The sequence below is a fragment of the Nerophis ophidion genome, linkage group LG09, assembly GCF_033978795.1.
Source record: "Nerophis ophidion isolate RoL-2023_Sa linkage group LG09, RoL_Noph_v1.0, whole genome shotgun sequence".
NCBI classification, from domain to species: domain Eukaryota; kingdom Metazoa; phylum Chordata; class Actinopteri; order Syngnathiformes; family Syngnathidae; genus Nerophis; species Nerophis ophidion.
The window spans coordinates 16,201,832-16,227,234 of NC_084619.1; the positions used below are offsets into that span (position 1 = coordinate 16,201,832).

General features: G+C 40.6%; 2 protein-coding genes across 2 annotated transcripts; both read right to left on the minus strand.

Moving 5' to 3' along the window:
• Window positions 1–311: 311 nt before the first annotated feature.
• LOC133558768 (transcription factor 7-like) lies at window positions 312–1,017 on the minus strand. The gene is made up of 3 exons (XM_061909927.1): window positions 912–1,017; window positions 503–610; window positions 312–405 (listed from the first exon to the last, which is right to left on the minus strand). The coding sequence occupies exons 1-3, from the start codon at window positions 999–1,001 to the stop codon at window positions 328–330; spliced, it is 276 nt and encodes a 91-aa protein (XP_061765911.1). The 5' UTR covers window positions 1,002–1,017; the 3' UTR covers window positions 312–327.
• An 8,896-nt stretch (window positions 1,018–9,913) lies between these two features.
• LOC133558769 (transcription factor 7-like) lies at window positions 9,914–10,639 on the minus strand. The gene is made up of 3 exons (XM_061909929.1): window positions 10,534–10,639; window positions 10,123–10,230; window positions 9,914–10,026 (listed from the first exon to the last, which is right to left on the minus strand). Exons 1-3 carry the CDS (start codon window positions 10,621–10,623, stop codon window positions 9,949–9,951), a joined length of 276 nt encoding a protein of 91 aa, XP_061765913.1. The 5' UTR covers window positions 10,624–10,639; the 3' UTR covers window positions 9,914–9,948.
• Window positions 10,640–25,403: the final 14,764 nt, after the last annotated feature.

Genomic DNA, 25,403 nt, shown 5'->3' on the forward strand with positions numbered 1-25,403 from the left:
TTTGCAGTTTAATTTTATCTCTACAATTCGGCTGGTGTACCACCCTTTGAAAAACCCTGCTTTCATGGCTTTTTGTCAGCGTTGACTGCGTGACATGACGTCTGAGAGCAAACTCCATCCTCAGACTATTTAGCTTGTTAGTTTGTTTTGTCCCGAGCTAATGATGGTAATTAAAGAGTGAAGGGGAATAGTTATGTAGCTGGTCCTAGTCAATACATGACAAAAGTCAAATGTTAAGGCTCAATTGGAGGAAAAGGTATTCCTGAATGTAAAAATGCATACCTACTAGGGAGCATCAAAGTGCATTCATGTTGGCAGGTCTGCATTTTATTCTGTCACACAGTGACAAACACATTGATTGATCCTTGTTGAGACTGTTGCTCTCTGCTTCCTCTTTCTTTTGCCCTGTAACAGGCACACACACACACATTTATATGAAGAACACTTCACATGAACTGATAGAAAGCATGTTCATTGATGAACATGACTATGGTGGACTTACATAGTTGTCTGTGCAGGACCAGTTTGGGTACAACTCCCGGTGGATTCTGTTCTCTACGTCAGCAAGCCGATAATAATTTTCCTGCTGCGACGCTGAGAGCGACTTCCACTGGGGACACATAAACATACATTTTTCACACACAACTAGTTTCAGTATTTTTCACCTTGAATAAATATGAAGCTGCTGTGACATCATACTGCCATAACTTGCCAGTGGATTTAACAAAATAGAGAACAACATGAGCCTGTTCTTACGGCCGAGCAGCAAGTGCAAACTTCAATAGGTGAAACTTTGACAGAGCAATACCTCTTGTCTGCAAGCCATATAAACTACAGTATATGAGGAGGAAATACAGCAATTTACTTTCTGTACACATATACATGCAAGTTCATAGTGTGAATATACTAACCATGTTACCCAGGACTTTATTAGCCTCAGCATTGTTACTGATATTCAGCTGAGCTTTGACTGTTGACATTTGCTCTTTCCTGAAGATCATGAAGGCATTTGGCGGCTTTTTAATATAGGGCCTTCTCTCCAGCCTCCAGGAGGTCACATTTCCTTTTTCTACATAAACAAACAAACAAAAGAAAGAACTATAAATAATTGAATGGTTAAGATAAAAAACTCCAAATATCCACCTAAACTGTATATATCTACTAAAAGTGAAATGAAAAATATTTAATATCCAACTCTTACTTTGATGCAGAGACTTTTATGGCGGTAGGAATGTCCTTTTGAGTTGCATGCTCCGGCAAAAACTTTGGGGGTACTTCAAGACACTGCTGAGCACACAAAAACATGTATGGAGTCAAACTGTCGTCATTGTTGAGACGTACTAGTGGGTTCATGTCCAAGTAAGGAAATGTCCTCTTTTGCGGGACTGTCCAGACAGGGTTTCTTAAATGTCTCAAATTTCCGGCGTTTTGTGTCAAGGTTGCATGTATTTTCAATGTATGTACAGGTTTAAAAAGGGTTAAAAACATAAATTGTGAAGGTGTGTGTACGAAGCAACATTCTTGAGGGAGGGACAGAGACAGAGCGAGCGAGGTAGTGGACTGATTGACAATCAAGGCATACTTGGTCAACAGCCAAACAGATCACACTGAGGGTGGCCGTTTAAACAGCTTTAAAGGCCTACTGAAATGAGTCTCTGAATAAAAGGTTTTCTGTGCACCCTCGAAAGGGTGACAAAAGAGAGGCTTAATGATAAGTCAGTCATGGTTCTTTCCATCTTCTCTCCAGATGTTTAAAGGCCTACTGAAATTAGATTTACTAATTTAAACGGGGATAGCAGGTCCATTCTATGTGTCATACTTGCGATATTGCCATATTTTTCTGAAAGGATTTATTAGAGAACATCGACGATAACGTTCGCAACTTTTGGTCGCTAATAAAAAAGCTTTGCCTGTACCGGAAGTAGCAGAAGATGTGCGCGTGACGTCACGGGTTGTGGAACTCCTCACATCCTCACATTGTTTACAATCATGGCCACCAGCAGCAAGAGCCATTCGGACCGAGAAAGCGACGATTTCCCCATTAATTTGAGCGAGGATGAAATATTCGTGGATGTGGAAAGTGAGAGTGAAGGACTAGAAAAAAAAAAAAAAAGACGGCAGTGGGAGCGATTCAGATGTTATTAAACACATTTACTAGTATAATTCTGGAAAATCCCTTATCTGCTTATTGTGTTACTAGTGTTTTAGTGAGATTATATGGTCGTACCTGAAAGTCGGAGGGGTGTGGCCACGGGTGTGGTGACCGCCAGTGTCTCTAAGGAAAGCCATGTTTCTCGACGAGGTGAAGCGAAAGCAGCCGTTGGGGCCGGGCTGAGATTTTTTTTCCCCCCTCCTCCACGGTGGAAGCATCCCACGTTCGGGGGCGGCCGGTCGGAGGAGGCAACAGAGTCTGCAGCTGCTTCTTTGACAGGTGCACGAGGAACGACGCAAGCTGTCCACTCAAGTCTACGGTAAGAGCCGACTTATTACCACAATTTTCTCACCGAAACCTGCCGGTTGACATGTGGTAGGGAACCATGTTCGCTTGACCACTCTGTTTCATAGTAAAGCTTCACCGTCATCTTTCGGGAATGTAAACAAGGAAACACCGGCTGTGTTTGTGTTGCTAAAGGCAGCCGCAATACACCGCTTCCCACCTACATCTTTCTTCTTTGACATCTCCATTATTAATTGAACAAATTGCAAAAGATTCAGCAACACAGATGTCCAGAATACTGTGTAATTATGCGATTAAAGCAGACGACTTGTAGCTGGGATCGGGGCTGGAACAAAATGTCCGCTGCACGCGTCATCATAGCGCAACATTTTCAACAGGATACTTCGCGAGAAAATTAAAATTGCAATATAGTAGACAAAAAAGGACGTATTGGCATGTGTTGCAATGTTAATAGTTCATCATTGATATATAAACTACCAGACTGCGTGGTCGGTAGTAGTGGGTTTCAGTAGGCCTTTAACACTGTCACAAGTATGTGCCACACTGTGAACCCACACCAAACAAGAATGACAAACATATTTCAGGAGAACATCCGCACCGTAACACAACATAAACACAACAGAAAAATTACCCAGAACCCCATAATGTCAAACACTTTCTATGCCCAACCAATTTGTTTATTGTAAGTAGCGACTTGTCCAGGGTCAGTGCAGCTGAGATAGGCTCCAGCACCCCCCACGACCCCGAATTGATTGATTGAAACATTTATTAGTAGATTTCACAGTACAGTACATATTCCGTACAGTTAACCACTAAATGGTAACACCCAAATAATTTTTTCAACTTCAATCAATTCATGGTACGGATAAGCGGTAGAAAATGGATTGATGGTAGTAATACATACTAAAATCTGATATACTTTGTACTTCTTAATGAACACTCCAATTAAATCCTCTGTTCTCTTAACTGCCAAGTGTAAAGCACACGTGTGTGCGTGTGTGAAGGTTCTTACCAGAGGTGTGGGAGCATGCAGGTGATGAACAGGCCACTCAGACACCGGGTACTGATGGTTCATGTACTGTGGAGAAGAAAGAGGAATTTGATATATTCCCTCAGATAGTTTTCTTTTTTAATTTAATGTTTGGTTTTCCCACCCTTACCTGCTTGGCAACATCACCTAGTCGGTTGATGTCCAGGTAAGATGGCTGCATGCAACTGGAGTAAGTTAACTAGTCACCCAGGTAACCTATGTCATTTTCTGTTAACATTGTTAACATGGGTAGGTCGTCTGGGTCAACCAGTGGAGGCGGTGGTGAATCATTGTCCAGGACGCCCATCTCCACCATGGGTTCGAGCAGTGGCATCAGGAGCTCGTACCAATCTGCCTCCTCTCCAGTAACCTCTCTCGGTGTCAGCTCCATGCTGGTGCAAAGATGGAGATTGCTGTCACAGGAACAAAAAAACATTCCTAAATATAAACCTCCAAAAGTTCATAAAATGTCCAACCATCTTCACTGTTCTTACAATTACAAATAACAGAATCAACTAAGATTTCAAATGTTTTGAAAACCAAAATGATTAAAAATACTCACCAAGAAGTGTATCCAAATGTCTGGAAATCAAGCTAATGTTTAGTTCTGCTTCAGAGGTGAGATTTTCTGACCACAAAACAGTGACTAAATGAACCAAAAACTTATGATGGGTGTGATTTATACTGTCCAGGACAGGTCACGTGTCACCAAACACATCTTTGATCAACGGTCAAGTTGATATAAAAAAAATTGCATCATCATCTCCTAACCAACGGACATTAATGATACATTTACAGTAATATTGTATTATTCCAATTTTTCGATTACAAAAAAACGATAGACGCTTTAATCTGTCGATGTATTTCAAAGTAAACGTTGATGTATTTAAAAGTAATACATAGTATTTGTTCATAGCAACTTACACAGACCAATAGCTAGCGCGCTAGCATTAGCTGCTCATGTTAGCAAAAGTAAACTTGATTCATCGAACTAAATTGCTTTTAAGTTTACATAAACTTACCTCTAAATCTCTTGGGTTCATATTGGCCTCCAGGACGTCGGGAACCCGATATAGAAGCAATAATATCCACATTAATGAGCAGTTAAGGGTCACAAAAGTATGCTGTCCAAAATGACTTCACGTACAAACAGAATTAAACCAACTACACACTCCGAAATGTTAATAGTATAAAAAAATATATACGTTACACTTAGTAGAAAATATAAAGTGATTTAGTAGAGTTGTCAGGTCTCTTAAGCTTTTCAGGACCACCAGCGAATCCTATAGGAGAAAAAGCATTTTCCAAAAATCTTCTTAATATTATTACAAATGCTGATTAAAAAAGCAACATCAAATTAATTCAAGTACACATCTTAAAACTGACATAAATTAAACAATAACAAGACTGGAACAGGTAAAGAGCAATAATATTTGTGTTACCTACCTATAGAAAACATTAAAAGGGTGTTAGTTAGGCTTGTTTTATTGACAAGCACATGGTTATAGTCTGCGTTTATTTTGAGCATGCATACAATTAAAACATGATACATCACAATTTCCATTTTCTCTTTTCAACATGTTCGAAAAGGAGTAGGAAGAAGCAGAGTTGATTTAATCCTACCCTTTTTCCATTAATTACAATTACTAACACCTTTGTTCACCTCTTGTTCTCGATTTGCTCACATTATACTCCATTCAGTTACAATTGGGCGGCAAGGCAGTGTACACCCTGGACAAGTCACCACCTCATCGCAGGGCCAACACTATATAATAACAAAAAGACACAAAACATTTTGACCTTCTGTCATTATGGTCAATAAAACTAAACTTGTCATATTTTATAAACCGCTTATTCCCTTTGGGGTCGCTGGTGCCTATATCAGCTACAATCGGGCGGAAGGCGGCGTACACCCTGTACAAGTCGCCACCTCATCGCAGGGCCAACACAGATAGACAACGTTCACACTCACATTCACACACTAGGGTCAATTTAGTGTTGCCAATCAACCTATCCCCAGGTGCATGTCTTTGGAGGTGGGAGGAAGCACACAGAAAAATCCCGAGCCCGGGATTGAACCCAGGACTTTGTATTGTGAGGCAGACGCACTGTCCCCTCTCCACCGTGAAGCCCACTTAGTAGAACATATAAGATTATATAGTAGAATTGACCAACATGTGGCCCAAGCTTTTTATGAATCCTATAGAATTCACCCCCCCCCCCAAAAAAACCCCATAGTACTACACATGTTGATTAAAATAAATAATTACAAACTCTGCCACAGAAGTTTTTTGTATTTGAAACATTTCAACGTAAACACAATACAACTGTTTTGAAAATAACTAACTTCAAAATAATTCAAGTACACATCTTAAAACTGGTATAAATTAAACAATAACAAGCAATAATATTTGTATTACCTTTTGAATAGAAGAATAGAGTAGAATGGACTTTATTGTCATTATATTTGCATATAACGGGATAAAAAAAGACTCCAACTTAAGGTGCGGTAATGGAAACAAATATGGGATAAAAATAAATTACACATGAAGTAATAAAGATAAAAAAATAAGTATTGAAAAAAACAGACTATGAGCCAATAAAAATAAGCAATCTTGTACAATATACAAAATACTGTACAATATAAAGAACAAGACAAGAGTACCGGAGTAATTACAATCATTGTCGAATGTATTGTACTTGAAGGGTAATATTGCACAGTAGGGTATTAGGGTAGGATATTATATAGGGGTGAACTACTTATAAGTCTGAGTTCAAGATGGTGACGGCTTGGGAAAAAAGCTGTCTCTGAGCCTGTTTGTTCTGGCTCTGATGCACCTGCCCAATGGTAGCAGGTCGAACAGGTGGAAGCCAGGGTGTGTGCTGTCCTTGGTGATGTTTTTTGCTCTGTTGAGGCAACGGGAGTTGTGTGAATCTTTCAGGAAGGGGAGGGGGCAGCAGATGATTTTTTGTGCAGAGTTTATGACCCTCTGAATCCCCTTTTTGTCTCCTTCAGTGCAGCTGGCGTACCACACTGTTATGCAGAACGTCAGCAGGCTCTGGAAAGCCGAGCGATAGAAGGTCACCATCAGCTGCATCTCCAGTCTGTTCTTCCTCAGCACCCCTCAGGAAGTGGAGTGTCCGCTGGGCCTTCCGGATGACCACAGTTGTATTTGGGGTCCAGGAGAGGTCAGCAGATATGAGGGTGTCGCGGAACTTAAAAGAGCTTACTCTCTTCACCTCCTTGCCGTTGATGTAGAGGTTTGCGGGTTCTGCAGTGATTTTCCTGAAGTCAAAGATGAGTTCCTTGGTATTTGTGGTGTTCAGTGCCAGGTTATTCAATGAATATCACGCTGATAGTTTCAGTACCTCATCTCTGTATGCAGACTCATCCACCCCTGTAATGGGTCCAACCACAGTTGTGTCATCGGCAAATTTGATGATGGTGTTCTCCGGATGGGCTGGACTACAGTCATGGGTGTAGAGAGAAGACAGCAAAGGGCTCAGCACACAGCCCTGTGGAGAGCCAAGGCTGAGTGTGCGGGAGTAGGAGAGATGGGGCCTCTTGTTTAGATGACTGGCAGGAATAGAAAACATAAGTGTTAATTGAGAGTATTAACTGTAACAGGCTATAGATATAAATAAACATCATTATGCAATTGTATACAAAATTAAATGTATTCTATGAAATTGTCATTAAAAGACACGTTTACATGTTACATATGAAACAGTAATTGCGAGGCATGACTTATTTGAGAGTCATGTTTCATGTTTGCTTGTCCAAATGTGATAATGTTATAGTGAAATGCCATCTTCTAAGCAAAGTCCACTTTATTGTGGAAATCAAACTCCCAGCATTGTCCATTGAGTCTTCAGGTAGCACATATTGCAGCAGCAGCAGTGCATTCACAAAGCTGGGAACTAGCAGCTGTGCAAAGACTCATCTCCAAGCACATCTGACTTGTTTAGTTGTTGTGTTGATTCGTCACCTTGCTGATATTCAGCTGAGCTTTGACTTTGGACATTTGTTCTTTTCTGAAGATGATGAAGCATTTAGTGTTTTTTTAATATAGGCCTTCTCTCTGCCTTCCTGGACATCATATTTCCTATTTCGAAACAAATAAACAAACAAACAAAATAAAGAAGTATAAATCATTGAATGATTAAGAAAACACCCTACAAAAATCCACTTCAATTGTAAACATTTACTAAAAGAGAAATTAAAAATATTTAATACCCAGCTCTTACTTGGACGTAGAGACCTTTGTGGAGGCAAGAATGTGTTTATGAGTTATAGTTGCACACTCCTCTTTGGGGTTACTTCAAGACACTGCTGAGGACATACAAATATGTATGGAATCAAACTGTGTCCATTGGTGAGATGTACTTGATCACAAAAAAGACCCCGAAAAAACATTGTCATCTAACCTGAGAACTTCTGGTCAATTTTGTGGGTAATCTGATCTTAGTAAACTTGAATTTCCACCATGAAACTTGGTTGACAATCTATTTTTTTTTATTGTCAGACACATTCTATACTAGGCCAATATGCTTTTCGTAACCAATACATACTAAAATCTGATATGCTATGTAGTTCATACTAAACACTTCAATTAAATCCTCTATTCACTTAACTGCTGAGTGTAAAGTGTGTATGTCAAAGTTCTTACCGGTGGTGTGGGAACATGCAGGTGATGAACAGGCCACTCAGAGACTGGGTACTGATGGTTCATGTACTGTGCACAAGAAGGAGGAATTTCATATATTCTCTCAAATAGTTTTCTTTTTCAATTGAATGTTTGGTTTTCCCACCCTTACCTGCTTGGCAACATCACCTAGTGGGTTCATGTCCAGGTAAGATGGCTGCATGCAACTGGAATTAGTTAACTGGTCACCCAGATAACCTATGTAATTTTCTGTTAACAGCGTTAACATGGGTAGTTCGTCTGTGTCAATCACTGCAGGCGGTGGTGAATCCTTGTCCAGGACGCCCATCTCCACCATGAGTTCAAGCAGTGACATCAGGAGTTCGTACCAATCCACCTCCTCTCCAGTAAATAGTTACAGCAATCCCCAGATTGCTGTAACAGACACAAAAAAAACATCCTTAAGTATAGAACTCCATAAGTTCATAAAATGTCTATCCGTCTTCACAGTTCTTATAAGCACAATCACCTAACATTTTAAATGTTTTGAAAACCAAAATGATTAAAATATTCACCAAGAAGTGTATCTAAATGTCTGGAAATCAAGCTAACGTTTAGTTCTGCTTCAGAGGTGAGATTTTCTGACCACAAAACAATTAACCAAAAACTTATGATGGGTGTGATTTATACTGTCCAGGACAGGTCACGTGTCACCAAATACCTATTTGAGTAACGGTCAATTTGATACGGTTACAAATTTAAATCATCCTCTCCTAACCAGCGGTCATTAATGATACATTTACAGTTATTTTCCCTCTGAATGTTGTTTTATAGTATTTAGTTAACAGTGGACTATTTGTGACATCACTGATTGACAAACGCAATTCCTGTGTAGGGATTTTAATATATACTCGTCTCATGCTCTCACACCTGTTCTGATGTCAACAAGAGAAAAATATTTACGTTTTCATTTGCCCGCAACATTTTACATGGGACTAATTTGTCAAATTGGGTCACACAAAGTTGATTACCACTAAACTCAGACGTAAAACAAATCAGTACTACTTGGTTTGAGGGACCACAAGAAAAGGTGGGATGAATAATTATTATTTTAGTCTAATCCTGGCAGGCACACATTTGTTATTAGTTTAACTACCATAAAAAACACTCAAGGATATTTGTCATGTAAACAAGAATGTGGTACACAGTAACGTGCTCAACCTTTTGTCAACAAATTTGTATTTTATCTTATCCTATCTCACAAGATAACAACCATCAGCTATAAAATAACATTTAAAGTGTTTATATCTGAGTGGGGCAAGGCGAGATCCCAGCTGTGATTAATGTCTTTCTGCATTAATGAGGGCTAAATATATTTATATGCATTAAGTTGTATGGTTGATGACGTCTTACCCCGGAAGATCCAACAAAATATGAAGTCTGTCTGTTTTCTCGTTACATTAAGACTTTAGCTTTATTTTCCAAAGTTTGCAGTTTAATTTTATCTCTACAAATCGGCTGCCGTACCGCCCTGTGAAAAACCCTGCTTTCATGGCTTTTTGTCAGCGTTGACTGCGTGACATGACGTCTGAGAGCAAACTCCATCCTCAGACTATTTAGCTTGTTAGTTTGTTTTGTCCCGAGCTAATGATGGTAATTAAAGTGTGAAGGGGAATAGTTATGTAGCTGGTCCTAGTCAATACATGACAAAAGTCAAATGTTAAGGCTCAATTGGAGGAAAAGGTATTCCTGAATGTAAAAATGCATACCTACTAGTGAGCATCAAAGTGCATTCATGTTGGCAGGTCTGCATTTTATTCTGTCACACAGTGACAAACACATTGATTGATCCTTGTTGAGACTGTTGCTCTCTGCTTCCTCTTTCTTTTGCCCTGTAACAGGCACACACACACACATTTATATGAAGAACACTTCACATGAACTGATAAAAGCATGTTCATTGCTGAACATGACTATGGTGGACTTACATAGTTGTCTGTGCAGGACCAGTTTGGGTACAACTCCCGGTGGATTCTGTTCTCTACGTCAGCAAGCCGATAATAATTTTCCTGCTGCGACGCTGAGAGCGACTTCCACTGGGGACACATAAACATAGATTTTTCACACACAACTACAGTTTCAGTATTTTTCACTTCGAATAAATATGAAGCTGCTGTGACATCATACTGCCATAACTTGCCAGTGGATTCAACAAAATAGAGAACAACATGAGCCTGTTCTTACGGCCGAGCAGCAAGTGCAAACTTCAATAGGTGAAACTTTGACAGAGCAATACCTCTTGTCTGCAAGCCATATAAACTACAGTATATGAGGGGGAAATACAGCAATTTACTTTCTGTACACATATACATGCAAGTTCATAGTGTGAATATACTAACCATGTTACCCAGGACTTTATTAGCCTCAGCATTGTTACTGATATTCAGCTGAGCTTTGACTGTTGACATTTGCTCTTTCCTGAAGATCATGAAGGCATTTGGCGGCTTTTTAATATAGGCCTTCTCTCCACCCTCCAGGAGCTCACATTTCCTTTTTCTACATAAACAAACAAACAAAAGAAAGATGTATAAATAATTGAATGGTTAAGAAAAAAACCTCCAAATATCCACCTAAACTGTATACATCTACTAAAAGTGAAATGAAAAATATTTAATATCCAACTCTTACGTTGATGCAGAGACTTTTATGGCGGTAGGAATGTCCTTTTGAGTTGCATGCTCCGGCAGAAACTTTGGGGGTACTTCAAAACACTGCGGAGCACACAAAAACATGTATGGAGTCAAACTGTCCATTGGTGAGACGTACTAGTGGGTTCATGTCCAAGTAAGGAAATGTCCTCTTTTGCGGGACTGTCCAGACAGGGTTTCTTAAATGCCTCAAATGTCCGGCGTTTTGTGTCAAGGTTGCGTGTATTTTCAATGTATGTACAGGTTTAAAAGGGGATAAAAACATAAATTGTGAAGGTGTGTGTACGCAGCAACATTCTTGAGGGAGGGACAGAGACAGAGAGCGAGGTAGTGGACTGATTGACAATCAAGGCATACTTGGTCAACAGCCAAACAGGTCACACTGAGGGTGGCCGTTTAAACAGCTTTAAAGGCCTACTGAAATGAGATTTACTAATTTAAACGGGGATAGCAGGTCCATTCTATGTGTCATACTTGCGATATTGCCATACTTTTGCTGAAAGGATTTATTAGAGAACATCGACGATAAAGTTCGCAACTTTTGGTCGCTAATAAAAAAGCTTTGCCTGTACCGGAAGTAGCAGAAGATGTGCGCGTGACGTCACGGGTTGTGGAACTCCTCACATTGTTTACAATCATGGCCACCAGCAGCAAGAGCCATTCGGACCGAGAAAGTGACGATTTCCCCATTAATTTGAGCGAGGATGAAAGATTCGTGGATGTGGAAAGTGAGAGTGAAGGACTAGAAAAAAAAAAAAAGACGGCAGTGGGAGCGATTCAGATGTTATTAAACACATTTACTAGTATAATTCTGGAAAATCCCTTATCTGCTTATTGTGTTACTAGTGTTTTAGTGAGAGGATATGGTTGTACCTGAAAGTCGGAGGAGTGTGGCCACGGGTGTGGTGACCGCCAGTGTCTCTGAGGAAAGCCACGTTTCTTGACGAGGCGAAGCGAAAGCAGCCGTTGGGGCCGGGCTGGGATTTTTTTTCCCCCTCCTCCACGGTGGAAGCACCCCACGTTCGGGGGCGGCAACAGAGTCCGCAGCTGCTTCTTTGACTGGTGCACTAGGAACGACGCAAGCTGTCCGCTCATGTCTACGGTAAGAGCCGACTTATTACCACAATTTTCTCACCGAAACCTGCCGGTTGACATGTGGTAGGGAACCATGTTCGCTTGACCACTCTGTTTCATAGTAAAGCTTCACCGTCATCTTTTGGGAATGTAAACAAGGAAACACCGGCTGTGTTTGTGTTGCTAAAGGCAGCCGCAATACACCGCTTCCCCCCTACATCTTTCTTCTTTGACGTCTCCATTATTAATTGAACAAATTGCAAAAGATTCAGCAACACAGATGTCCAGAATACTGTGTAATTATGCGATTAAAGCAGACGACTTGTAGCTGGGATCGGGGCTGGAACAAAATGTCCGCTACACGCGTCATCATAGCGCAACGTTTTCAACAGGATACTTCGCGCGAAATTTAAAATTGCAATGTAGTAGACAAAAAAGGACGTATTGGCATGTGTTGCAATGTTAATATTTCATCATTGATATATAAACTACCAGACTGCGTGGTCGGTAGTAGTGGGTTTCAGTAGGCCTTTGACACTGTCACAAGTATGTGCCACACTGTGAACCCACACCAAACAAAAATGACAAACACATTTCAGGAGAACATCCGCACCGTAACACAACATAAACACAACAGAAAAAATACCCAGAACCCCATATTATCAACCACTTTCTATGCCCAACCAATTTGTTTATTGTAAGTAGCAACTTGTCCAGGGTCAATGCAGCTGAGATAGGCTCCAGCACCCCCCGCGACCCCGAATTGATTGAAACATTTATTAGTAGATTGCACAGTACAGTACATATTCCGTACAGTTAACCACTAAATGGTAACACCCAAATAATTTTTTCAACTTGTTTAAGTTGGGTCCACGTTAATCAATTCATGGTAGGGATAAGCGGTAGAAAATGGATTGATGATAGTAATACATACTAAAATCTGATATACTTTTTACTTCTTAATGAACACTCCAATTAAATCCTCTGTTCACTTAACTGCCAAGTGTAGAGCACACGTGTGTGCATGTGTGAAAGTTCTTACCAGTGGTGTGGGAGCATGCAGGTGATGAACAGGCCACTCAGACACCGGGTACTGATGGTTCATGTACTGTGGAGAAGAAAGAGGAATTTGATATATTCCCTCAGATAGTTTTCTTTTTTAATTTAATGTTTGGTTTTCCCACCCTTACCTGCTTGGTAACATCACCTAGTGGGTTCATGTCCAGGTAAGATGGCTGCATGCAACTGGAGTAAGTTAACTGGTCACCCAGGTAACCTATATCATTTTCTGTTAACATTGTTAACATGGGTAGGTCGTCTGGGTCAACCAGAGGAGGCGGTGGTGAATCATTGTCCAGGACGCCCATCTCCACCATGGGTTCGAGCAGTGGCATCAGGAGCTCGTACCAATCTGCCTCCTCTCCAGTAACCTCTCTCGGTGTCAGCTCCATGCCGGTGCAAAGATGGAGATTGCTGTCACAGACACAAAAAAACATTCCTAAATATAAACCTCCAAAAGTTCATAAAATGTCCAACCATCTTCACTGTTCTTACAATTAAAAATAACACAATCAACTAAGATTTACAATGTTTTGAAAACCAAAATTATTAAAAATACTCACCAAGAAGTGTATCCAAATGTCTGGAAATCAAGCTAATGTTTAGTTCTGCTTCAGAGGTGAGATTTTCTGACCACAAAACAGTGACTAAATGAACCAAAAACTTATGATGGGTGTGATTTATACTGTCCAGGACAGGTCACGTGTCACCAAACACATCTTTGATCAACGGTCAAGTTGATATAAAAAAAATTGCATCATCATCTCCTAACCAACGGTCATTAATGATACATTTACAGTAATATTGTATTATTCCAATTTTTCGATTACAAAAAAACGATAGACGCTTTAATCCGTCGATGTATTTAAAAGTAAACGTCGATGTATTTAAAAGTAATAAATAGTATTTGTTCATAGCAACTTACACAGACCAATAGCTAGCGCGCTAGCATTAGCTGCTCATGTTAGCAAAAGTAAACTTTATTCATCGAACTAAATTGCTTTTAAGTTTACATAAACTTACCTCTAAATCTGTTGGGTTCATAATGGCCTCCAGGACGTCGGGAACCCGATATAGAAGCAGTAATATCCACATTAATGAGCAGTTAAGGGTCACAAAAGTATAATGAAAACTGAGTATGCTGTCCAAAATGACTTCATGTACAAACAGAATAAAACCAAACTACACACTCCGAAATGTTAATAGTATTAAAAAATATATGTTACACTTAGTAGAAAATATAAAGTGATTTAGTAGAGTTGACAGGTCTCTCAAGCTTTTCAGGACCACCAGGGAATCCTATAGGAGAAAAAGCATTTTCCAAAAACCTTATTACAAATGCTGATTAAAAAAACAACATCAAATAAATTCAAGTACACATCTTAAAACTGACATAAATTAAACAATAACAAGACTGGAACAGGTAAATAGCAGTAATATTTGTATTACCTACCTATAGAAAACATTAAAAGGGTGTTACTTAGGCTTGTTTTATTGACAAGCACATGGTTATGGTTCTGGTCTGCGTTTATTTTGAACATGCATACAATTAAAACATGATACATCACAATTTCCATTTTCTCTTTTCAACATGTTCGAAAAGGAGTAGGAAGAAGCAGAGTTGATTTAATCCTAGCTTTTTTCCATTAATTAGCAATTAGTAACCCCTTTGTTCACCTCTTGTTCTCGATTTGCTCACATTATTCTCCATACAAAATTAAATCCAAACACACACACATACATATATACATACATACATACATACATATACACACAAACATATATATATATATACATATATATATATATTATATATAAATATATATATCCATTTTCTACTGCTTATTCCCTTTGGGGTCGCTGGTGCCTATCTCAGTTACAATTGGGCGGAAGGCGGTGTACACCCTGGACAAGTCGCCACCTCATCGCAGGGCCAACGCTATATAATAACAAAAAGACACACAAAACATTTTGACCTTCTGTCATTATGGTCAATAAAACCAAACTTGTCATATTTTATAAACCGCTTATTCCCTTTGGGGTCGCGGGAGGGGGGGGGGGGGGCGCTGGTGCCTATCTCAGCTACAATCGGGCAGAAGGCGGCGTACACCCTGGACAAGACGCCACTTAATCGCAGGGCCAACACAGATAGACAACATTCACACTCACATTCACACACTAGGGCCAATTTAGTGTCACCAATCAACCTATCCCCAGGTGCATGTCTTTGGAAGTGGGAGGAAGCCGAAGTACCCGGAGGGAACCCACGCATTCACGGGGAGAACATGCAAACTCCACACAGAAAGATGTTTTGTGTCTTTTTGTTATTATATAGTGTTGGCCCTGCAATGAGGTGGCGACTTGTCCAGGGTGTAAATTGCCTTCAATCCCGAGCCCGGGATTGAACCCTGACTACTCAGGACCTTCGTATTGTGAGGTAGACGCACTAACCCCTCTGCCCCCGTGAAGCCCTGGACAACTGGTTAACAAATGTAATTTAGATAATTTTCTCTTTTCTCTTTTCAACATGTTCGAAAAGGAGTGGGAAGAAGCAGAGTTGATTTAATCCTAGCCTTTTTCCATTAATTAGCAATTGCGAACACCTTTGTTCACCTCTTAAATACAAACATCCATCCATCCATTTTCTACCACTTATTCCTTTTGGGGCCGCGGGGGGCGCTTGTGCCTATCTCAGCTACAATGGGGCGGAAGGCGGGGTACACCCTGGACAAGTCGCCACCTCATCGCAGGGCCAACACAGATAGACAGACAACATTCACACTCACATTCACACACTAGGGCCAATTTAGTGTTGCCAATCAACCTATCCCCAGGTGCATGCCGGAGTACCCGGAGGGAACCCACAAATTCAAGTGGAGAACATGCAAACATATATATATATATATATCCATCAAACCATCCATTTTCTACCGCTTATTCCCTTTTGGGGTCGCGGGGGGCGCTGGCGCCTATCTCAGCTACAATTGGGCGGAAGGCGGGGTACACCCTGGACAAGTCGCCACCTCATCGCAGGGTCAACACTATATAATAACAAAGAGACACAAAACATTCTGACCTTCTGTCATTATGGTCAATAAAACCAAACTTGTCATATTTTATAAATTCAGCCAGTTTGTCTTTGCATCCCTTATTGAAATGGATGGCTTAAATTATTTATCTCATGTGTTTTTCATTCCGCAGCAGTTACACACTTATTGAGTTTGGAGCAAATAGTGATTTCTCTGCTGCATTACATTAACATCACTTTTAAATTCATTGACCGCAATTTCAAGTAAATAATTGGCCCACAATATTTGCTTTATTGGACAAGTGCTTCCTATACATATTAACACACTTTTTTAACAATTATGTCATACTTTCAATTATTGTAAAAACATTTAGACCTCCAACAATCAAGGGTGATGGGTCAAATGCAGAGAATAATTTCGCCCCACCTAGTGTGTGTGTGATAATCATGGGTACTTTAACTTTAACATATGGTTCAAACACTACTGGGGCTTCCATGACTCCAGTTTGAGAACCTTTGGTGTGGACAACTGGTTAACAAATGTAATTTAGATCATTTTCCACAAGGTGGTAGTATGCACCTTCTCAGTTAAAAAACAGGTGTGACTAAAAACTGTTCACCTTTTCCATACATCAGGCATTTATTGAAATTGTGAGGGTGTTAAACATAAACTGTTTTAAAAATGAAATCAATAGAGTTAACTGTAACAGGCCATATATATATATATATATATATATATATATATATATATAAACAGTATTGTGCAATAGTATAAAACATTTCATGTATTTTATGAAATTGTCAATAAAAGACACTATCCATACATCCATATTCTACCCCTTGTCCCTCTTGGGGTCGCGAGGTGGTGCTGGAGCCTATCTCAGCTGCATTCGGGCGGAAGGCGGGGTACACCCTGGACAAGTCGCCACCTCATCAAAGGGCCAACACAGATAGACAACATTCACACTCACATTCACACATGTTTAAGTATGATTTTTGTGTTACATACAAAACAGTAATTGCGAGGCATGACTTATATTTTATGTCTGCTTGTCCATATCTGACAATGTTATAGTTTAATGCAAGGTCCACTTTATTTTGGAAAGCAAACTCCCAGCATTGTGCTTTGGGTCTTCAGGTTGCAGCAGCAGCAGTGCAATCACAAAGCTGGGAACGAGCAGCTGTGCAAAAACTCATCTCCAAGCACATCTGGCTTCTTTAGTTGTTGTGTTGATTCGTCACCTTGCTTGTTTGAGGCTCTGTGGTTCTCAGTCTGGCCAATCATCCAACAAACTCTCAAGACAACTGTGAACATTCATTGTCATCGTAAGTTTACAGTATGTATGTCTTAATGCTGAATCTATATTTGTATTCACTGCTGTATATGAAGTGAAATCACTTCTTTGTATTTATTAAAATAAATGATTTATTTTCAAAGATCAGGATCAGGTCAGATGAGCGGGCCCAATAAAGAGGAAATTAGTTTTCAGTGTTGCACTTCCACTGTGACACATTATCAGAATGTAAAAGCTATCTGTGATGATTTTCCTCTTTACTGACTTATAAATGTTGTTACAATGTTAGATACTCGGGCTAAATAATGTCAAAGCTTAAACTCATGAGGTTCATGCATTTGGGCGTAAGCTTGCGCACAGTTTTGGATGCCTCTGAACAATGTTTTGTAGTATTTTGTTAACAGTGGACCATTTGTGACATCACAGATTGACGAACGTACCTTTGTAGGGATTCTATTATATGCTGTCCACCAATCTCCTCCTCCTTTGATGTGCCAAGACATTTGACTGCAGCCTCCCATGTCATTTCTTCTTAACTCATGCTCTCCCACCTGCTCTGGTGTCTACAAAAGAAAAATATTTAAATTTGTATTTGTCCGCAGAATTTTACATGGGGCTGTTTTGTGAGATTGGGTCACACAAAGGTGGATTACACTAAACTCAGATGAAAAACACATCACTACTACTTGGTTTGAGTACCACAAGAAAAGGTGGGACAAATATTTATTATTTTAGTCTAATCCTGGCATGCACACTTTTGTTATTAGATTAAATAACATACAACACTACAGGATATTTGTCATGTAAACAAAAATGTGGTACACAGTAACATCCTCAACCTTTTGTCAACAAATTTGTATCTTATCTAATCTCACACAATGACAACAAACAACTATAAAATAACATTTAAAGTGTTTATATCTGAGTGGGGCAAGGACGAGATCCCAGCTGTGATTAATGTATTTATGCAATAATGAAGGCTAAAAGGCTAAATCTACTGTATGCATTTGGTTGTATGGTCGATGATGTCTTACCCCAGAAGATCCAACAAAATATGAAGTCCGTCGGTTTTTTTCTCGTTACAGAAAGACTTTAGCTTTATTTTTCAAAGTATCGCAGTTTAATTTCATTCCTACAATTTGCCGTGAACCAATAAAGAACGAGTTACGGTCCGCAAATGGCTCCTGTACATAACTTTGAACGCCCTTGCTTGTATGGCTATTTGTCAGCATTGAGTGTGGGATGTGACGTAAGAGAGCAAACTCATTCCTCATCGACTATTTAACTTGTTAGCTATTTTTGTCCCAAGCTAATGATGGTTATCAAAGAGTGAAGGGGAGTAGTTATGTACTTGGTCCTAGTCAATACATTACAACAGTCAAATGTTGAGCCCAAATTGGAGGAAAAGGCACTCCTGAATGTAAAAATGCATACCTACTAGGGAGCAGCAAAGTGCATTCATGTTGGCATGTCTGCATTTTAGTCTGTAACACAGTGACAAACACATTGGTTGATCCTTGTTGAGACTGTTGCTCTCTGCTTCCTGTTTCTTTTGCCCTGTAACAGGCACACACACACACACACACACACACACACACACACACACACACACATTTTAATTACAGCAAGGTGGTCTTGCCGCTGGGCCTTAGGCCTGTCGCACCTCCACCGGTGCCTGTGGTGGACTGTGCATGGCAGGGACGTCCTCTTCCCTGCGGCATGCCTAAACCTGACCGCATACCAGAAAAGGTTTTGCTGCAGGGTCTTTAGCTGGGGACCACTTCTCATTGATGTTTCGCCCCTTAGACCAGAACATCTCCTAGTGGCGGGACAGTGAACAGGGACGTCTCCCTGACACCCCCTGCAGCAAACCTACTTGGATGTTGCTCCCCAAGACTTGTCGCGTCGTTTCAGCCAGAGCCAGTGGCGAACTTTCTCCGCTACTTCTGAAAGTTCATTTATATGAGGAAGACTTTTTCACAGGAACTGACAGAAGCATGTTCACTGATGAACATGACTATGGTGGACTTACATAGTTGTCTGTGTAGGACCAGTTTGGGTACAACCCCTAGTGAATTCTGTTTTCAATGTTGGCAAGCTGATAATAATTTTCTTGCTGCGATGCTCAGAGAGACCTCCACTGTGGACACATAAACATAAATGTTTGTCACACCACAACACAATACCACTGTCAGCCTTTTATATGAAGCTGCTGTGACAACATACTGGCATAACTTGCCAGTGAGTTCAACCAAAGAGAGGACAACAATAGCATGGTCTTACGGCCGAGCAGAAAGTGGAAACTTCAATAGATGGCACTTTAACAGAGTAATAACTCTTGTCTGCTTTATGACTGGCAAGCCAGTCAAATTATTAAATTATTAAATACAAACTACTGCTAATGTGAGGAAAATACACATTACACTCCTATCTTAACAAGAAAGTAACAATTTTCTACTCAACAATCAACATACAGCAGAGTCTAGTTCCACAAGCATTTGAAAAAATAAAGGTTGACTGTTCTTGAAATGAATGCCAGATACTTAAGTAAACAAAACACCTCTAGAAACTACTGTATATGAGGGAATACATTAGTTTACTTGGTGTACACATATACGTACACATTCATAGTGTGAACACAAACCATGTGACCCACAACTTTATTGGCCTCAGCATTGTTTGTGTTGATGTACAGATAGGTGGTCTTTCCTGCTTGGCATTGCTGCATGTCGCACCTCCTCTGGTATCCACGGGTCAGCTGCAGGGTCATCAGCTTGGAACCACCATTCCTTGATGTTTCGCTCCATTAATCAATAGAATGTCTCCCGGTGGTGAAACAGTGACAGAGACGTCTCCTTGTCACCCCCTGCAGTTGATAGATGTTACCCCCTGCGGCTGCTGTCGGAGTTTGTTATTCTTTCCCCAGCTTCTGTCCTTCCTCCTCAGCCAGACCCAAAAGCTGCTTGTCTCGGCCTCCTCTGCCAAATCTTTTATGGCTTTCCTCAGCTTCACTCTAGTCAGTCCTGCATCCCTCAAAAGCCGTGTGACTGACAGCCCCACGTAGCCTCGGCGGCCAACCTCCACTGGGTAGATCGTAGCCTTCCAGCCAGCCTTCCAGCACTCTGCAGCCAGCTCTGCATACTTGACCTTCTTGGGCTCAAAGGCGGCTTCAATCCCCTCTCCTGCTGGCAGTGTCAGCTCAATGAGGTGCACCGCTCTTGCCCTGCTGGACAACACCACGAGGTCAGGACAGAGAGATGTAGCTGTGATCTGCATGGGGAACCGGAGCTGCTTGTTGAGATCAACCTTCATGTCCCACTCCTGGTCGGGGGAGAAGGGCCTTGATGTCTCTCTTGGCCTGGTGTGTCTTTGTCCACCCCCTTCCATGACAAAGATGGTGTGGTTCTCTGCTGGTTCTTAGCTGTCCAGTCAACACCACTCCAGCACCTCAGACAGTTTCTCCAGGAACTGGTCGTGACGCCATCTATAGCGCCCTAGAAGAGTACGATCTTGCAGCCTGACAAGATATGCTGGAGGCTTGTGTTGGGAGCATTGCAGAGTGTGTAGTTTTCCTCATTCCCAAACCATTGATGAAGGTTACGATGAAAGGGAAGCATGTCGTAAGTAGCACATATGAGGATGTGGGATCTTCCACAGGTCAGATCAACTGATCTTGGTGTTGAGAACTCCCTCCCAGGTTGTCCAACTTCCTTGTCGGCACTGCGACACAGCCTTGATCTTATAGCGATCTTCCTCTATCCTTGACACCTCTGCCACCACCATCTCCTTCCTCTCCTTGCGGTTAGCCTTGCACCAGAACCGCGGCTCTTCTCCCCATCCTAGCCCTGCTCGTCCTGCCTGGACTCTGCCCATGATCTCTCGATGTTGCAGCCTGCTGACGGCTTGGTCAACCTGAGCTTGGGCGTTCCACCTTCGGCCAGTGGGAACCTTGGTGTTGGCGTTCCGCACTGACTGGTCTGTGGACTCCCTTAGCTGGAGCCCCTGCCTGACGGACTGCAATAGAAGATGTAGTACATTCGTCCCAAAGAGGCCTGTTTCAGAAAAGTACCGTGGCAGTCCCAGCCACTCGCTAATGAATGCCTTGGCTTTTCCATCCATCTAACTTACAACGGAGGACGGGATCTCACTCATTTTCAGGGGCCACATCACTCTCCTGTAGAGTATGTGCTGGTAGCAACAGACCTTACCTTGGCTTTGGTCAATCATTGCCAGGCCATCCGCGAGCTGTTTCATGACTGTCCTTGGCATCTGTTTGTCAGACAGTTTGGCGGTGTAGCGTCTCCCGATGCTTTCGACAGGTTGCTCCGACAGGAAGGAGATTTTCCCTTCTCTGACGACAAAGGTGGTGTCGTCGTTTCTGACTCCCCTTCTGAGTGACAGTCTACGAGATTTGGAGGGTTTGATCTTCATTCTGGCCAATGACATTATCTCATTCATCCTTCTCAGCGGCCGAGATGTGCATGCTTCTGTCTGGAGGAGGCTGGTGACGTCGTCCATTTAACTCCTCAATGGGTGTAACCTCTGAAAAGATGGTAGTTTTATTCCGCCAACCATTTGAGCTGAGCTTTAACTTTGGACATTTCTTCCTTCCTGAAGATATTAAGGCATTTTGTGTTTTTTTCATATAGGCCGTCTCTCCACCCTCCAGGACGTCACGTTTCCTCTTTTTACAAAAACAAACAAACAAAAGAATGAAGGATAAATCATTGAATGGTTAAAAAAAACTCTCCAAACGTCCACCTTAATTGTAAACATCTCCAAGAAGTGAAATTAAATACATTTTTCAATTTATGGTTCACATTTGTTTTTATGCAGTTTTTACAAAAATTTACGTTGATGTAGAGTCTTTTGTAGAGGCATTAATGTGTTTATGAGTTAGAGTTGCACGCTCCGGCAGCATCTTTGGGGGTACTTCAAGACACTGCTGAGGACACACATACATGTATGGAGTCAAACTGTGTCCATTGGTGAGACATACTTGATTACACTGACCATACGTCCTCTTTTGCGGGACTGTCCGGGGTGTCCGGGCGGGGTGTCAAGGTTGCGTGTATTTTCAATGTATGTACAGGTTTAAGAGGGGTCAAACACAAAACAAATTGTGAAGGTGTGCATACGCAGCAACATTCAAAAACACTTTTTACACTTTAATACTGAAATAAATACACCTACAACTTATTAAATAAAAACAGAAAAAACTACCAGCAGCGGTAAATTTTAGATCCATGAAGGAAAGAAGAAAGTAAATGAAAGTTTAAAACTGAATACATTTGAATATGCATACGAATTTGTCGTCTTTTTATATTATTTGTTTTAATGAATTAAGTAACATTTATGACAACGTTTTTCCAAAACACAGTATACAATGTGAGATATTGTAGGACAATGTACGTTTATCATTTGTTTTCAAAACGCTTACAAAAAAGTGGGACCCCAAGAATATATTGTGGGACCCCATTTTTATGACTTGATGGGACCCCATTTTGAAAATTCCTAGCGCCAACACTGCTGTCACCAAATAAATATACAATATTATTTATAAAGCAAGTTCAAGTCTCATTGGCAATTTTCACCTAGTCCCTTGGCGTGCTGCCCGCCTCGGCACGCATGTATGTGTCCTCTTTTGGGGATTTCAGAATATGGTCAGCCTATACTTGATCGCAAGAAATGACCCGAAATAAAAATAGTGTCATTAAACCTGAAAAATTCTGGTCAATTTTGTGGGTAAATTGATCTGAGTGAACTTGAACTTCCACTATGAAACATGCTTAACAATATATGTTTTATTGTCAAGACACTTACTATGCTAGTTAATTTGTTTTTTGTAAGTAATACATACTAAACTCTGATATACTGTGTACTTCTTAATGAACACTCCAATTAAATCCCCTATTCAATTATTTGCAGAATATCAAGTAGGTGTGTGTGTGGAAGTTCTTACCGGTGGTGTGGGAACATGCAGGTGATGAACAGGCCACTCAGAGACTGGGTGCTGATGGTTCATGTACTGTGGACAAGAAGGAGGAATTTGATATATTCCCTCAAAAAGAGTTTTTTAAAATTGTATTTAATGTTTGGTTTCCCCACCCTTACCTGCTTGGTAACATCACCTAGTGGGTTCATGTCCAGGTAAGATGGCTGCATGCAACTGGAGTAAGTTAACTGGTCACCAAGGTAACCTATATAATTTTCTGTTAACATTGTTAACATGGGTAGGTCGTCTAGGTCAACAAGTGGAGGTGGTGGTGAATCATTGTCCAGGACGCCCATCTCCACCATGAGTTCGAGCAGCGACATCAGGAGCTCGGACCAATCTGCCTCCTCCCCATTAACCTCTCTTGGTGTCAGCTCCATGCTGATGCAAAGATGGAGATTGTTGTCATAGACACAAACGTACATCAACGTCTAACCATCGTAACAGTTCATACAACTATAAATAACACAATCAGTCAGTTTTTCAAATGTTTTAATAACCGTTTGTTGAGTAATTTGAGTCATCTGTATCCCAGTGACTAAGGTAACTTTTTTAAACATTTGAACAGCCGAAATGTTAAAACAAGCTCACTAACAAATGTATACAAATGTCTGGGAATCAAGGTAAGGTTTAGTTCTGCTTCAGAGGTGACATGCTTGGACCACCAAAATAGTAACTAAATTAACCAAAAATTCCTGATGAGCTTGATTTATACTGTCCAGGACAGGTCACGTCTTGATTACCATGAATTGATTTATGTGGACCCCAACTTAAACAAGTTGAAAAACTTATTTTGGCGTTACCATTTAGTGGCAATTGTACTGTACTGTACAATCTACTAATAAAAGTTCCAATCAATCAATCAATCAATCAATCAATCAATCAAATGTCACAAAGTCTTTGAGTAAAGTACATGTTTCTATGGTTACGGATTTACGTAAACAACTCCTAACCAGTGGGCATTAATATTACAAGCACAGTCAACATATTTTTATTTTCTTTGGTATTTTTCGATATATTTAAAAGTGTTAAAAGTATATTTCGATATATTTAAAAGTGTTAAAGTACTTTTTTAGTTAGCTAGTTCAATCATAAACTTTACAAGTCACCCTTGCTAGCGTGCTCATGTTACCAAAAAGTAAATCATACTAAAATTGTGTTTAAGTTAAAAAACATACAACTTACCTCTGAATCCCTTAAGTTCATCTCTGTTGTTCGGGAGGTCGATAATTCAATATTGAAAGCTGTAATATCCACATTAATGAGCAGGTAAAGTGACCAAAAAAGAGATGAAGTTTAATTATACACTTGACAAGTCGTCCTTGCTAGCTTGTTAGCAAGAGCTGCTCATGTTAGCTAAAAGTAAATCAAACTAAAATTGCTTTTAAATTAAAAAACAAAACAAATAACTTACCTCTGAATCCCTTGGGTTCATCCCTGGTCTTCAGGAAGTTGATGATCCGACTTTGGAAGTTGTAATATCCACATTAAGGAGCAGCTGTATTGACCAAAATGTGATGAAAATTGTACTCGTCCAAATTTTGAAGCTTTTCAGTTGGAATTATTTCCCATTCTTGCTTAATGTACAGCTTAAGTTGCTCAACGGTCCGGGGTCTCCGTTGTGGTATTTGACGCTTCAATATGCGCCACACATTTTCAATAGGAGAAAGGTCTGGACTACAGGCAGGCCAGTCTAGTAGCCGCACTCTTATACCACAAAGCCACGCTGTTTTAACACGTGCAGAACGTCTTGTCTTGCTGAAATAAGCAGGAGCATCCATGAAAAAGACGTTGCTTGGATGGCAACATATGTGTAGCTCCAAAACCTGTATGTAACTTTCAGCATTAATGGTGCCTTCATGGATGTGTAAGCTACCCATGCCTTGGGCACTAATACACTCCCATACCATCACAGATGCTGGCTTTTGAACTTTGCGCCTGGAGCAATCCGGATGGTTCTTTACATCTTTGGTCCAGAGGACACAACTGCTACCGTTACCCAAAAAAGTGTGAAATGTGGACTCGTCAAACCACAGAACACTTTTCAACTTTGCATCAATCCATCTTAGATGAGCTCGGGTCGGCATTTCTGGGTGTTGTTGATAAATGG